Source organism: Mustelus asterias, unplaced genomic scaffold (assembly GCF_964213995.1).
Source record: "Mustelus asterias unplaced genomic scaffold, sMusAst1.hap1.1 HAP1_SCAFFOLD_410, whole genome shotgun sequence".
Lineage (NCBI taxonomy): Eukaryota > Metazoa > Chordata > Chondrichthyes > Carcharhiniformes > Triakidae > Mustelus > Mustelus asterias.
The window spans coordinates 266,322-282,166 of record NW_027590365.1 but is presented as its reverse complement, the minus strand read 5'-3'; the positions used below and the strand labels follow the sequence as shown (position 1 = coordinate 282,166).

Here is a 15,845-nt window from a genome sequence, read left to right as displayed (position 1 = left end):
AAGAGATTCAACTTCTTTAGTAAACCACGATTCCCTCACTCGACCACTTCCTCCCTGCCTGACAGGTACATACTTATCAGGGAAACCCAGTAGCTGTTCCTTGAACAAGCTCCACATTTCAATTGTGCCCATCCCCTGCAGTTTCCTTCCCCAACCTATGCATCCTAAATCTCACCTAATCGCATCATAATTTCCTTTCCCCCAACTATAATATTTGCCCTTCAGTATATACTTATTCCTTTCCATCTCTAAAGTAAACATAACCAAATTGTGGTCACTATCACCAAAGTGCTCCCCTACCTCCAAATCTAACACCTGGTCTGGTTCATTACCCAGTACCAAATCCAATGCGGCCTTGCCTCTTGTTGGCCTATCCACATACTGTGTCAGGAAACCCTCCTGCACACATTGGACAAAAACCGACCCATCTAAAGTACTCGAACTATAGCTTTTCCAGTCAATATTTGCAAAGTTAAAGTCCCTTTAGCACTGCCCAGTATGTGTGCCCCTATTACACTGTACAGCACTGCCCAGTATGTGTGCCCCTATTACACTGTACAGCACTGCCCAGTGTGTGTGCCCCTATTACACTGTACAGCACTGCCCAGTGTGTGTGCCCCTATTACACTGTACAGCACTGCCCAGTATGTGTGCCCCTATTACACTGTACAGCACTGCCCAGTGTGTGTGCCCCTATTACACTGTACAGCACTGCCCAGTATGTGTGCCCCTATTACACTGTACAGCACTGCCCAGTGTGTGTGCCCCTATTACACTGTACAGCACTGCCCAGTATGTGTGCCCCTATTACACTGTACAGCACTGCCCAGTGTGTGTGCCCCTATTACACTGTACAGCACTGCCCAGTGTGTGTGCCCCTATTACACTGTACAGCACTGCCCAGTATGTGTGCCCCTATTACACTGTACAGCACTGCCCAGTATGTGTGCCCCTATTACACTGTACAGCACTGCCCAGTATGTGTGCCCCTATTACACTGTACAGCACTGCCCAGTGTGTGTGCCCCTATTACACTGTACAGCACTGCCCAGTATGTGTGCCCCTATTACACTGTACAGCACTGCCCAGTGTGTATGTCCCAATTATATTCCGCAGCCAGCAGCCAACACAATGCAAGGATTGATTTGTTCCTGCCGTTGACAGCTTGTATGTTGTAAATCTTTCCTTGTACTTGTTACTTTCAATTCATCACCTTTCTCAGAAGATATCCCACAATGGCATAAACATTGTAAAACTCCAATAGTGCAATGAAAGTACAGTACACATTCCATTTGATACACACCAGCAGTTCACATAGGTAAATGGTAAAAAATAATGGAGATGCAGGCAACACTCGTGACAATTAATAAGTTGATATATAACACTTGAGAACACAAGATCATGGGAAATAGGAAATAGGAGCCAGAGTAGGCCATTCGGCCATCAAGCTCTATTATTAAATGAGCTTATGCTGATCCATCTCTTTGGACATCATTCTATACCAAATTTGTTAAAAGCATACAGAAATAATTATCCATAACTTTATTTTAATTTCAGCCCAGGGAGGAGGGAGTGTGTGTGGGATGGGTATTTACAGATTTGGGGGAACAACAGACAGAAACATGTTCCAGAGAAGCTAGAATTGTCTGTTCTGCATCTTAATGCTGGACTGACACTGGTTACATTTTAAAATTCCTTTTACGGAATTTATTAAAAGAACATTTGCATACAGGAAATTCAAATCAAACATCACATCAGATCCTGATATTATTCATCAGGATCTGAATATCATCAGCCTTAGGATGGAGAAAAACTTCATTTTCCAGATTCAATCTGTGGAAAAACCTTCCAAACATCAGTGTGATTAGAAAAAGCACCGAGATATACACCTGGGTGTTGCACTGAAGTGAGTTTTGATTAGTTTCACAACCTGAAAAAAAACATTGTTCCAGTGACAGCGGGGGACTCGATAGTAAACCTATTCTGTATGTGAACGGCGCTGACTGTCCAACCTGGAGAGACACAAGAGCTCTGGCTGTATGAAGACACCATGGAAATGTGAGGATTTTGGTAAAGGATTCAATTATCCATCCCATCTGGAAAACCACTGACACAGCCACATTGGAGAAATCGTGGAAATGTGAGGACTGTGGTAAAGGATTCTATTACCCATCCCTGAAAATCAGATGAGACCTTCAACCATGGCCCCATCTGCCCTCTTAGTTGGGTGTAAAACTTCCCAGGATGTTATTCCAAAGAGCGGAGAAGTTTATTGCTTAATATTTATCCCTCAACAATCATCACTGAACAGATTCTCTGCTCACAATCACATGTGTGTGGGATCTTGCTGTGCACAATTTGGGGACTGCATTTCCTGCACTAAGGCATTGATTACACTTCAAAGAACTTCATTGGCTGTAAAAGCACGTTGGGACACCCTGAAGTTGTGAAAGGCGCTATTATAAATATAAATCTTCCATTAAAAAAGGAGAAAAGACCCAACAATTGAAGAGTCAGTAACAGGACATCAATCAGTCCCCTCTTAGTGAAATCAAGGACTCCGACACTGAGTTTGTCACAAAGCTGATTTAATTATATACAGATTAATAAACTCTAGCCCAGTTCCAGGGATTATTAACGTCAACTGAAAAAAAAACTCCAAATGTCAGAATGAACACAGTTGAGTCCTGGATGTGATTAAAGCAGAATCCAACCCCTGGAATCACCTGTTATCTCACTGGTGTGTCTGCAGGGTGAATGAGAATAAATTGCTTCTCTCACACACTGCAGGTGAAAGGCCTCTCCAGTATCTGTGGGTTGGTGTCTCAGCAGATTACTTTTTTCATATTAATTTACAGGATGTGGGCATCTCTGTCCACATCCCATTCCGAGGAGATTATCACCTCCAGCGATCAGCGGAGATCAGTATTTCCTTCATCCGGGATCTTACCTATTACAGGTTGTATGTCTTTTATGTATCATATCTAAACTATTGCTTCTGAATAACTGAGTGAAAAATCACCGATGACTTCTATCCATTTTTCAAATGCTCAGACCAGCATTTATTGCCCCTTCCTCATTACTCTGTGAAGGTGGTGGTGAGCTGCCTTCTTCAATCACTGCAATCCCTATGGTACAGGTACACGGTGCTGTTAGGGAGGGAGCTTTTAAACCTCTTCTCACAGTCCAAGCATTTAAACAGTCTCTTCTCAATGTGAACAAGTTGATGTTCACTGAGATACAATGACTGAGTGAATCCCTTCCCACACATGGAGCAGGTAAACAGCCTCTGCTCAGTGTTGTGCTTGTGTTGCAGCAGATCCATTGCACTTTTAAATCTCGTCACAATCAGAACATCAAAACCATGTATTTTTCGGTCTGAACAAGTTGATGTGAAATAAAGCTGCTTAACTGATTGAATCCCTTGTCACACACGGAGCAGGTGAACATGCTCCCTCAGTGGGAGTGCACTGGTGTTTTAGCAGGCTGGATGACACTGAATCCCTTCCCACACTCAAATCAGAGGAATGGCCTCCCACCAGTGTGAACCCGCAGGTGTTCAGTGATTTGGGATGAAGTAGTGAATCAGTTCCCAGATGAAGAGCAGCTGAACAGCCCCTCTCAGTGTGAGTGGTTTGGTGTCTCTGCAGATTCCCTGCACTTTTAAAGCTCTTTCCACAGTCAGAGCATTTAAACGGTCTCTTATCAGTGTGAACAAGCTGATGGTTGCTGAGCTGTGATGACTGAGTGAATCCCTTCCCACACACAGAGCAAGCAAACGGCCTCTCCCCTGTGTGAAGAGGCTGGTGTTTCATCAGTTCATTTCTGCTTTTAAACCTCTTCCCACAGTCAGAACATTTACAGGGTCTCTCATCGGAGTGAACAATTTTGTGTCTTTTGAGGTAGGATAAACATGTGAATCCCTTGCCACATAGGCAGCAGGTGAAAGGTTTCTCCCCAGTGTGAAGACTCTGGTGTTCACTGAGGTGAGATGTTGTAGTGAATCCCTTCCCACACTCAGCGCAGGTGAATGGTCTCTCTCCAGTGTGGATGCGCTGGTGTCTGAGAAGATGGGATGATTTAACAAATCCTTTCCCACAAAAGGAGCAAACAAACGGTCTCTCCCCAGTGTGAACACGCTTGTGTTCAGTGAGGGTGGAATACTGCCTGAAATGTTTCCCACACTGAGAGCAGCTGAATGGTCTCTCCCCAGTGTGAACACGCTTGTGTTCAGTGAGGTGGGAAGCACAAGTGAATCCCTTCCCACACATGGAGCAGGTGAAGGGTTTCTCCCCAGTGTGAACACGTAGGTGTTCAGTGAGGTGAGATACTTGCCTGAAGTTCTTCCCACATTGAGAGCAATTGAATGGTCTCTCGCCAGTGTGAACCCGTTGATGGTGAATTAAACCCTCAGAACTCTTAAAACTGTTCCCACAGTCAGAGCATTTAAACGGTCTGTCCTCAGTGTGAACTCGCTGGTGTGACACCAGGCTAAATGACTGAGCGAATCCTTTACCACACATACAGCAGATGAATGGTCTCTCCCCAGTGTGACTGCGTCGATGAATTTCCAGCTGAGATGGGGTTTTACAAACTTTTCCACAGTCTTCACATTTCCACTGTTTCTCCATGGTGCTGGTGTCTTTGTGTCTCTCCAGGTTGGATGATCTGTTAAATCCTTGTCCACACAGAACACGTGTACGGTTTCACCTGACAGTGAATGGTGTGATGTTTTTCAGGCTGCGTAACTGGGTAAAGCTCTTTCCACAGTCAGTTCACTGGAACAGTCTCACTCCAGTGTGTGCATGTGTCTCGATGCTTCTCCAGTCACACTGATGTTTGAAATATTTTCCCACAGGCAGAACAAACATTTTTCCTTCCACATTCAAAGGCTAATTGAGTTTAGGTGCTGATAAATCGAATGATTGTAAAATATTCGTATGAAATTTGATTTGAGTTTCCAGTCTGTAAATCTTCCCCTTCAAATATCCTGCAAAAGAAGATAACAAAACTACTGTCAGTCCAGGATAGAAATTCTGAACAGACAATTCTAGTTTCTCTGGAACATTTTTTCCGCTTGTTCCCCCAAACCTGTAAATCCCCATTCCACACACTCTCCCTCCTCCCTGGGCTGAAATCCAAACCCATCTCATTATCTCCAACATTCTTTTCCTCCATTCCCAGTTTTCTCCCTCCCTCCCTCTCCTCTGTCTGGATTCAGTTCTGATCAATGACATGTCATTGATGAAGACGAACATCTCGTCAAGACCATCCCCACACCCCCACTTCTTGCCTTCAAACAACCGCACAACCTCAAACAGACCATTGTCCGCAGCAAACTACCCAGCCTTCAGGAGAACAGTGACCATGACACCACACAACCCTGCCACAGCAACCTCTGCAAGACACAACCTATAGAATTTGGAAAGATGACCACCAATGTATCCACTATCTCCACAGCCACCTCTTCCAACACTCTGGGATGTCGATCATCAGCTTTTTGGGGATTTATTCACTTCCAACTCCATTAATTTCTCCAGTGCTACTTTTTCACGAATACTAATCTCTTTCAGTTCCTCATGCTCACTACTCCCTCTGCGTGCTTTGCGAGCCTTCCAAACAGTATTGTGAACAAAATATCTTTAAACTTCCAAACACCCTTTCACTCTGTGATCCTTGAGAAATCCAAAGCCAGATATTCAAAACAAGGTTAAAAGATTATCAGCCACTGGAGGCAAAGTGGTGAGACCGGCCAGTCCAGCAGAAAGAAACCCTCCGACCCTCCCCATTGACCAACTGTGAGAATGAACAAAATGCAGTCCTGGATGTAATTGAGAGCAGAAACAATAACAGCAGAATCCAACCCCTGGAATCACATGTGAACTCGCTGGTGTCTCCGCAGGTCGGATAACTGAGTGAATCCTTTCCCACACTGAGAGCAGGTGAACGGTCTCTCCTTGGTGTGAACTCGCTGGTGTGTCTGAAGAGTGGATAACTGAGCAAATCCCTTCTCGCACTGAGGGCAGGTGAACGGCCTCTCCCCAGTGTGAAACCGTTGGTGTGTCTTCAGATGGGATAACTGAGTGAACCCATTCCCACACTGAAAGCAGGTGAACGGCCTCTCCCTAGTGTGAACTCGCTGGTGTGTCCGCAGGCTGGATGACTGACTGAATCCCTTCCCACACTGAGAGCAGATGAACGGTCTCTCCTCATTGTGAACTCGCTGGTGTGTCTGCAGGCTGGATGACTGAGTGAATCTCTTCCCACAATGAAAGCAGATGAATGGCCTTTCCTCATTGTGAACTCTCTGGTGTGTCTGCAGGGTGGATAATCGACTGAATCCATTCCCACACTGAGAACAGGTGAACGGTCTCTCCCCAGTGTGGCTGCGTCGATGAGTTTCCAGGTGAGAAGGGTATCTAAATCCCTTCCCACAGTCCCCACATTTCCACCGTTTCTCCATGGTGCAGGTGTCCTTGTGACTCTCCAGGTCGGACAATCAGTTGAAGCCTCGTCCACACACAGAACACGGGTACAGTCTCTCCCCACTGTGAATGTTGTGATGTTTTTTCAGGCTGTGCAACTGAAGCGTTTTCCACACTCAGTGCACTGGAACACTCTCACCCGGGTGTGTGTGTCTCGGTGCTTTTCCAGTCACACTGATATTTAAAATCTCCTGAAGCAGACAGAACAGAAAAACATTTCTCCTAGATTCAAAGGCTGATGATATTCAGGTCCCATTGAATTGAGTGACTCTGTCAGATGTTGACGTGACGTTTGGTTTGAGATTTCTGTCTGTAAACCCTCACCTTCTGATATCCTGTAAAAGGAGTTTACAAAAGTCATCACAGTCAGTACAGGATCGAAATTCAGAACAGAGAATTCTAGTTTCTATGGAACATTCTTTCCTCTCTCATTCCCCCAAAGCTGTGAATCTCCATCCCACACACTCTCCCTCCATTCTCACTCTGCTGTATCTAATATTCACCCTCCCAATTCTCCTGAAGGTGCTGATTGAGGCTGATTGACAGATCCATGCTCACTGCTTCCTGTCCTGGACACAGAGAGCTGAAAATCTCCATGCAGGCTGCCAGACAGTCTCTACAGTGTCACAGAGGTTTACAGCATGCCGCCTTTTTTCTTAAACCCTTAAGCTAGTCCCAATTGCCCGCATTTGGCCCATATCCCTCTAAACCCATCATACCCATGTAACTGTCTAAATGCTTTTTAAAAGTCAAAATTGTACCCGCCTCTACTACTATCTCTGGCAGCTTGTTCCAGACACTCACCACCCTCTGTGTGAAAAAATTGCCCCTCTCACCTTAAACCTATGCCCTCTAGTTTTAGACTCCCCTACTTCGGGAAAAGATATTGACTATCTAGCTGATCTATGCCCCTCATTATTTTATAGACCTCGGTAAGATCACCCCTCAGCCTCCTATGCTCCAGACAAAAAGTCCCAGTCTATCCAGCCTTATAACTCAAACCATCAAGTCCTGGTAGCAACGTAATAATTCTTTTCTGCACTCTTTCTAGTTTAATAATATCATTTCTATAATAGGGTGACCAGAACTGTACACAGCATTCCAAGTGTGGCCTTACCAATGTCTTGTACAACTTCAACAAGTCGTCCCAACTCCTGTATTCAATGTTCTGACCAATGAAACCAAGCATGCTGAATGCCTTCTTCACCACTCACAAAGCCATGCTGACTGTCCCTAATCAGTCATTGCATCTCTAAATGCCTGTAGATCCTGTCTCTCAAAATACCTTCCAACAACTTACCCACCACAGATGTGAGGCTCACTGGCCTGCAGTTCCCGGCTTTTCCCTGCAGCCCTTTTTAAACAAAGGCTCAACATTTGCCACCCTCCAATCTTCAGGCACCTCACCTGTGACTATCGATGATACAAATATCTCTGCTATGATTGAACTAAAAATATATTTAATGGATCGGATGGCTCCAGTTGGTTAAGATACAGGGGGTTGCGATTGATGATGATCTTGAACTTGCTGCCTGTGGGGGTAGTCAAGCCGAGGGGATCAATAATTTCTAAATGAGATTGGATGGGTGCTGCAGGGTTACAGAATGGGACCCACTCCAGACGGACAGAATTGCTCGGCAGACAGTTTATAGTTTAGTTTTGGTAATTTATTAATTAGTGTCACAAGGATGCTGACATTAACACTGCAATGAAGTCACTGTGAAAATCACAAAAAAACTGAAAAACTATGAAATTACTGAGAGAGTCGGTATGAACTCGAGTTATCCAATGGACTCCTTCTGTGCTGGAATGACTCTATGACTGGAAATATATAACGTAGCTACAGGACTATATTACAAGACTGGAAATAATAAATGCATTTATTACAGGACCAGAAGTAAATCTGTCCCATATAATAACACCAGAGACTGTCTCTGCTCAAGTTTAGCTTCTGCTCAACTTTAAAAAAGAGGCAACTTAATTTAAACCTTCAAGATTCTGAAAGGTCTTGGATGTGGAGAGGATGTTTACTCTTATGGGAGAATCCAGGGGTCACTGTTTAACAAACAGTGCAGCCCATTGAAGACAGAGATGAGAAGATTTTTTTCATTCAGAGAGTCTTGAATCTTTGGAAGTCCCTTCCTCAAAAGTAGAAGTAGAGTCTGATTTCCATAAGGAATTAGATACATTTCTTGGGGATCAAGGGATCCGGGGGGTGGGGGTGGGGGGGGAGGCGGGATTACAATATTGAATTTGATGATCAGCCGTGACCATAATGAACGGCGGAGCAGGCTCGAAGGGCCGAATAGCCTCCTCCCCACTTCTATTTTCTAGTATGTTTCTATGTAAACATGAGGAGTCTGGGGCTGAAATGTAACCAAATATTTTGCCACCGCTTCAGGCAACTTCTCTCACTGAAACATAGAATCTAGAAGTGGGAGTAGGTCATTCAGCCCTTCGAGCTTGCTCCGCCATTCATTATGGTCATGGTTGATCATCAAATTCAATATCCTAATCCACCCCCCCACCCCACTCCACTCCCGTTCCCCCATATCCCTTGATCTATATTCTGTGGCCGTGAATTCCACACATTCATCACTCTCTGGGTGAAGAAATTTCTCCTCACCTCAGTTCTAAAAGGTTTACCCCTTATCCTCAAACTATGACCCCGAGTTCTGGACTCCCCCCACCATTGGGAACATTCTTTCTGTATCTACCCGATCTAACCCTGTTAGAATTTTTAAGTTTCTATGAGATCCCACTCTTCCAAACTCCAGTGAATATAATCCTAACCGATTTAGTTTCTCCTCATATGACTGACTTGCCATCCCAGGAATCAGCCTGGTAAACCTTCGCTGCACTCCCTCTATAACAAGGACATCCTTCCTCAGATAAGGACACCAAAACTGTACACAATACTCCAGGTGTGGCCTCACCAACGCCCTATAGAACTGCAGCAAAACATCCCTATCCCTATACTCAAATCCTCTTGCTATGAAGGCCTACATATCATTTGCATTCTTTACTGCCTACTGTACCTGCACGCTTACTTTCAGCGAGTGATGCACGAGGAATCAAACATCTTGTTGAGGATACACCTCCCTCAATTTACACCTATTCAAGTAATAATCTGTCTTCCTATTATTGCTACCAAAGTGGATAATCTCACATCTATCCACATTATACTGCATCTGCCATGCAGATGCCCACACACTCCGCCTGTCCAAATCACGCTAAAGCATCTCTGCAGCCTCCTCACAGCTCACCCTCCCACCCAACTTTGTATTATCTGCAAACTTGGAGATAATACATTCCGTTCCCTCTTCCAAATCATTAATATATAATGTGAAGAGTTGGGGTCCAAGCACAGATCCCTGCCAAACCCCACTAGTCACTGACTGCCAATCAGAAAAAGACTCATTTATGCCAACTCTTCGCTTCTTATCTGCGAACCAGCTTTCTATCCATCTCAAGACATGACCTGCAATCCCATGTCCTTTAACTTTACATAGCAGTCTGTTATGTGAGACCTTGTCGAAAGCCTTCTGAAAGTCTAAATAAACTACATCCACTGGTTCTCCTCGGTCAACTCTACTCCTTACATCCTTACAAAATTCCAATAGATTCGTCAAGCATGATTTCCCTTTTGTAAATCCATGCTGTCTTTGTCTGATTATACCACTGCCTTCCAAATGCCGAGTTGTGAAATCCTTGATAATAGACACCAGCAACTTCCCCAGTACTAATGTTAGGCTCACTGGTCTATAGTTCCCTGTTTTCTCTCTCCCTCCCTTTTTGAATAGTGGGTTTACATTAGCTACCCTCCAATCTGTCGGAACTATTACCGATTCCAAAGAATTTGGGAAAATAACCACCAACGTATCTACTATTTCCAGGACCACTTCCTTAAGTACTCTGGGATGAAGTTTATCTGGACCTGGAGATTTATCCACCTTCAATCCCATCAATTTCCCCAAAAACCTCTCAACTGATGCTGATTTCCTTCAGCCCCTGACTAAAACATGTTTCTCTCAGCACTTCTGATACATTATTCACGTCTTCCTTTGTGAAGACTGAAGCAAAGTACCAATTTAATCCCTCAGCCATTTCTTTATTCCCCGTTATGAATTCTCCCATTTCTAACATTTGTCTTTGTCAATCTTCTTCTCTTTACATATCTATAGAAACTTTTACAGTCAGTTTTTGTGTTCCCTGCTCGCTTACTTTCATACTCCATTTTTCCCTTCTTAATCAATCCCTTGGCCTTCCTTTGCTGAATTTTAAGCTGCTCCCAATCCTCGGGCCTATTGCTTTTTCTTGCCGATTTGAATGCTTCTTCCTTGAATCTGATACTATCTCTAATTTCCCTTGTAAGCCATGGCTTGGCCACAATTCCCTTACCACTCTTGCGCCAAACAGGAATAAACAACTTCTGGAGTATATACATGGCCCATGGATTCCTCTCGGCTGCAAACATTAGCTGCAGCCTGGGAGTGGGTGAAGCTGTTTAAAACCTGTTGCTCAGTTTGCTCTGCATTCCGGTCACTCGGACCCGGTTGGGAGCAGAAAATGCCTAAGCCCCACCCACTCTCTGTTGCGTCACCAAGACACCAGCGCATGCGCTCCGCTCCCTGCTGAATCAAGATGGCGGCTGTTAACCTCGCCTCGTCTCGGGAAAAAGACCTGAAGCTGCAAACACGGGACCTGCGGATTACTATTAGAGGTTTGAGACCTTCACCAGATATTTAGAAACCCTCTCCGTCCATCTGCTGGTTCCAATCCTCCCTCCATGTATCCGCATCCTTACCGGTTGTTGATGAGACAGAGGAACGTCCCTCTCCATTGCCATTGTCCACGCTACGCACGCGTCAAACACTGCTTCACTGCGCATGCACAACTCTCCCGTGCTGTGGATAGGGGACATTCCCCACCGCGAGGAATGGTGGGTAAAACGCACGCCATCGAAACTCCTCATTTGTGAACAGTAGCTTTTTCTGCTGCGATGTGAAAATTAGGGATGGGGTGCAGTTAATAAAATTAGGAATCAAATGTACTGTAATCGAAGTGCTCAAGGCATCCATTATCCACCAGGAAGTAGGGGAATGGAAATTCTCGACCAAAGTATCTGAAATTGATACATAATGAGGGGGAAGTCGATCCGTATCTTTAATGAACATCAACACGCAAAAATGGAACTTGACGACTTTTAAACAGCTCGCCCTCTTGACATAGAAGTGTCATAATGGGAAATGTGTGTGATGGATAGAGCTGTTTCTGGGGCACAGGGGATTGTGCGATCCACGGCCCCATTAAACAGCAGCTATTGGTATGTGTTTTATTAGAGGAGCATCAGTGACTGCAAACATTAACTCTATTTCTGTCTCTATAGATGCTGATGAGTATTTCCAACGTTTTCTCTTTTCATTTCAGATTTCCAGCAGCTGCAGTGTTTTGATTTTGTTTAGTTGAAGGCGTTGCTCATGGAACTGAATCTAGAAACAAACGGACCATTTAAAGCTGTGTTTCAAGTAAGGAAAAAGTAGTTCTGTCAGGGATTTTCATTAAATTTTCATTTAGAAAATTTTCAAATTAATAACTGGAACATGGACATTACTGGAATTACCAGCAATTGGCTAAAACTCCTTTGACAGCAGCTTCCAAAACTACAAACCTCTTCTCCAATATGGATTAGGGCAGTTTGTGCATGGAAACCCCACTACCTGCATTTACTCTTCAGAATCACACACTATTGTGACTTGGTAGTTTACTGCTCTGCCTTCACAATCACTCGGCCAAAATCCTAAAACTTATTTCTGAGCAATATAGTACAGTGGCACAGGGTGGCACAGTGGTCAACACTGCTGTTTCACAGCACCAGGGACCCGGGTTCAATTCCAGCTTTGGGTGACTGTGTGGAGTTTGCACGTTATATCTGTGACTGCATGAGTTTCCTTTAGGTGCTCCGGTTTCCTCCCACACCCCAAAGGTGGGCAGGTTAGGTGGATTGACCAGGCTAAATTGCCCCTTAAATGCAGGAGGTTACAGGTTACCTCAGGATTACAAGTTGTTTTGAGATTGAAAGCGACATTTGGAGGTGATAGTTTTCCTGCATCCTTTGAGTTGGTGAAGGTTGTGGTTTGGCAGGTTCTGTCAAAGTTCTTGGCCAGTTGTAGATGTATAAAGTCCTTACCGTTCATTCCCTCCCTGTTTCATCTCTATCTTTCTCCTCCCATTAAGGTTGAATTCTTGTGTAGATCTGGACTGGGTGGCAGGTTTCCTGAATTGAAGGACATTAGCAAACCATTTGAGTTTTTAATCACAATCCAGCAGCTTCCGGAGTCACTTTTTCCTTGTGCCGGCTCCACAAATTACCGGATTCATTCAGCTGAATTTCACAACCTACCTTTGTGTTTATCACTGTTTTTTTCTCCTTTTTGAATTAATTTTACAGCATATTGGAAGAGGAGGATTTGTAGGTGGGAAACTCAGATCAAACATCACATCAGGATCTGACAGACACCCAAATCATCAGGGCCTGAACATCATCGACTTCTGAACATGGAATCAAAAAGCACCGTTCACAATGGGGAGAAGGTGTTTACATGTTCTGTGTGTGGACGAGGTTTCAGTCGCTCATCAAACCTGTCAAAACACAAGTGCTGTCCCACTGGGGAGAAACCGTGGAAATGTGGAGACTGTGGGAAGGGATTTGATTGCCCATCTGAGTTACATATTCATCACCGCAGTCACACTGGGGAGAGGCCATTCACTTGCTCTGTGCGTCAGAAAGAATTCACTAAATCATCCCACCTTCTAAGACACCGGCGTGTTCACACTGGGGAGAGACCATTCACCTGCTCCGTCTGTGGGAAAGACTTCACAAACTCATCCCACCTCCTGTCACACCATCGAATCCACAGTGAGGAGAGACCTTTCCAATGTTCTGACTGTGAGAAAAACTATAAAAGGAAAAATGATCTGTTGAACCATAAACGCACTCACACTGGGGAGAGACTGTTCCCCTGCTCCGTGTGTGGGAAGGGATTTACCCGTTCATTCGACCTACTGACACACCAACTTGTTCATACTGATAAGAGGCTGTTTAAATGTCCTGACTGTGAGAAGTACTTTAAAAGCCAGACGGATCTGCTGATGCACCAACTCACTCACACCAGGGAGAGACCCTTCACCTGCTTTTTCTGTGGGAAAGGCTTCACTTGGATGTCCAACCTACTTAATCACCAGCGGAGTCACACTGGGGAGAGGCCGTTCACCTGCTCAGTGTGTGGGAAGGGATTCACTCAGTTGTCCACCCTGCTGACACACCAGCGAGTTCACACCGGGGAGAGGCCATTTCCTTGCTCAGTGTGTGGAAAGAGATTCAGTCGTTCATCCACACTGCTGAGGCACCAGCGAGTTCACAAGTAACTGAAGGGATTGGATTTAGAATCTGCTGTTAATCGCATCCAGGACTGAACCATGTTCATTCTGACAGTTGGAGTTTGTTGCTGCTGATATTAATAAGCATGAAAGCTGGTGTATGCAGTGATGTTGTTTGTAAATGTTGATTAAATCAGCTTTGATTCAAACACAGTGTTTTGGATTTCTCCAATAATAAGAGGAGAATGATTGATCTCCTGTTTTTGACAGTGCCATTATTTGGGCCTTTTCTTGCTCAAGATTATTTCTGTTCTCTGATTCATCTTCTCCCGGATTAAACTCTGAACTTTCATCAATCCTATCAATCTATTGAAGACATTGGGTGCTTGGTTAAACCCACCTGTTGGTGTCATTGCCTTTTGGAAGATTTCCCAGTTTTCTGAAATTCATCGTGGTTCTGGTGTTGATGTAATGATGGGAGTTTCAGTTCCAATGCTGATGATGTGGGGTCTGTGCTGACAGAAACACAGAATCCTCACAGTGCAGAAGGACACCATTCAGCCCATTGAGTCTGTCCTGAGTCTCTGAAAGGGCATTGTACCCAGTCCTACTTCCCTGCCTTATTCCCGTAACATTGCACATTCTTTCTTTTCGGATAGCAATCGAATTTTCTTTTCAATACCTTGATAGAACCTGCCTCCACGACCTTCTCAGTGAATTTGTTCCAGACTCCAACCAACCTCTGAGTGAAACATTTTTACTCACATCACTCTTACTCCTTTGCTAAATACTTTGAATCTGTGCCCTACTTCTTGGTGCTCTCTTGAGTGGGAAGGGTTTCTGACTATTTACTCTGTCCATACTCATTGCTCAAACCTAATTGCCCTTGAACTGAATGGCTTGCTGGACCATTTAAAGACCCACATCGCTGTGGATCTGGAGTCACACATGGAACATACCGGGTAAGGGTGGCAGATTTCCTTTCCTAAAGGACAAGAGTTTTTTTATGACAATCGGCATTGGTTTCATTAAAAGTTTATTTCTGGATTTTTTTGTTATTGAATTCAAATTCCACCAGCTGCCATGGTGGGATTTGAACCCAGGTCCCCAGAACATGACTTTGGGTTTCTGGATTACTTGTTCAATATTACTTCGCCACTGGCTGCCCCTAAACTCATAAGAAATCTTACACCAGAAGCTTTGACCTGGATATCGAGCTCAGAGATTAATATTTAACACGGTTTTTGCTTCTTCTCTCAGACAGGAGAAGAAGAAAAGAAACCACAAGCTTGTTCTGTTTGAGTGTTCTACTTTTGGGTGTGACAAATTGAACTGTAATAGAAAACATAGAAAACTACAGCACAAAACAGGCCCTTCGGCCCACAAGTTGTGCCGAACATATCCCTACCTTTTAGGCCTACCTATAACACTCCATCATAACACTCCATCCTATTAAGTCCCATCTACTCATCCAGGAGTCTCTTAAAAGACCCTATTGAGTTTGCCTCCGCCACCACTGACGGCAGCCGATTCCACTCACCCACCACCCTCTGTATGAAAAACTTCCCCCTAACATTTCCCCTGTGCCTACACCCCAGCACCTTAAACCTGTGTCCTGTCGTAGCAGCCATTTCCACCCTGGGAAAAAGCCTCTGAGAGTCCACCCTATCTATGCCTCTCAACATCTTATATACCTCTATTAGGTCTCCTCTCATCCTACGTCTCTCCAAGGAGAAAAGACCGAGCTCCCTCAGCCTATCCTCATAAGGCATGCCACTCAATCCAGGCAACATCCTTGTAAATCTCCTCTGCACCCTTTCAATCTTTTCCACATCCTTCCTGTAATGAGGCGACCAGAACTGAGCACGGTACTCCAAGTGGGGTCTGACGAGGGTCTTATATAGCTGCATCATTATCCCCGGACTGCTAAACTCAATCCCTCGATTGATAAAGGCCAGCACACCATACGCCTTCTTAACC

The 15,845-nt window shown here is 44.6% G+C and overlaps 3 protein-coding genes across 3 annotated transcripts in view; 1 reads left to right on the top strand and 2 right to left on the bottom strand.

Moving 5' to 3' along the window:
• Positions 1 to 15,845, bottom strand: part of LOC144486603 (uncharacterized) — a 64,734-nt gene that overhangs the window by 6,860 nt on the left and 42,029 nt on the right. Inside the window, 2 exon segments of the mRNA XM_078204651.1 lie at positions 48 to 50; positions 3,971 to 4,562. Coding sequence (XP_078060777.1) covers positions 48 to 50; positions 3,971 to 4,562 — 595 coding nt within the window.
• LOC144486599 (uncharacterized) lies at positions 2,575 to 11,352 on the bottom strand. Its single transcript, XM_078204647.1, has 3 exons — positions 11,293 to 11,352; positions 5,865 to 6,820; positions 2,575 to 4,990 (listed from the first exon to the last, which is right to left on the bottom strand). The coding sequence occupies exon 2, from the start codon at positions 6,461 to 6,463 to the stop codon at positions 5,873 to 5,875; it is 591 nt and encodes a 196-aa protein (XP_078060773.1). The 5' UTR covers positions 6,464 to 6,820; positions 11,293 to 11,352; the 3' UTR covers positions 2,575 to 4,990; positions 5,865 to 5,872.
• On the top strand, positions 11,107 to 14,071 carry LOC144486597 (uncharacterized). The gene is made up of 3 exons (XM_078204644.1): positions 11,107 to 11,208; positions 11,916 to 12,013; positions 12,937 to 14,071. Exon 3 carries the CDS (start codon positions 13,044 to 13,046, stop codon positions 13,911 to 13,913), a length of 870 nt encoding a protein of 289 aa, XP_078060770.1. The 5' UTR covers positions 11,107 to 11,208; positions 11,916 to 12,013; positions 12,937 to 13,043; the 3' UTR covers positions 13,914 to 14,071.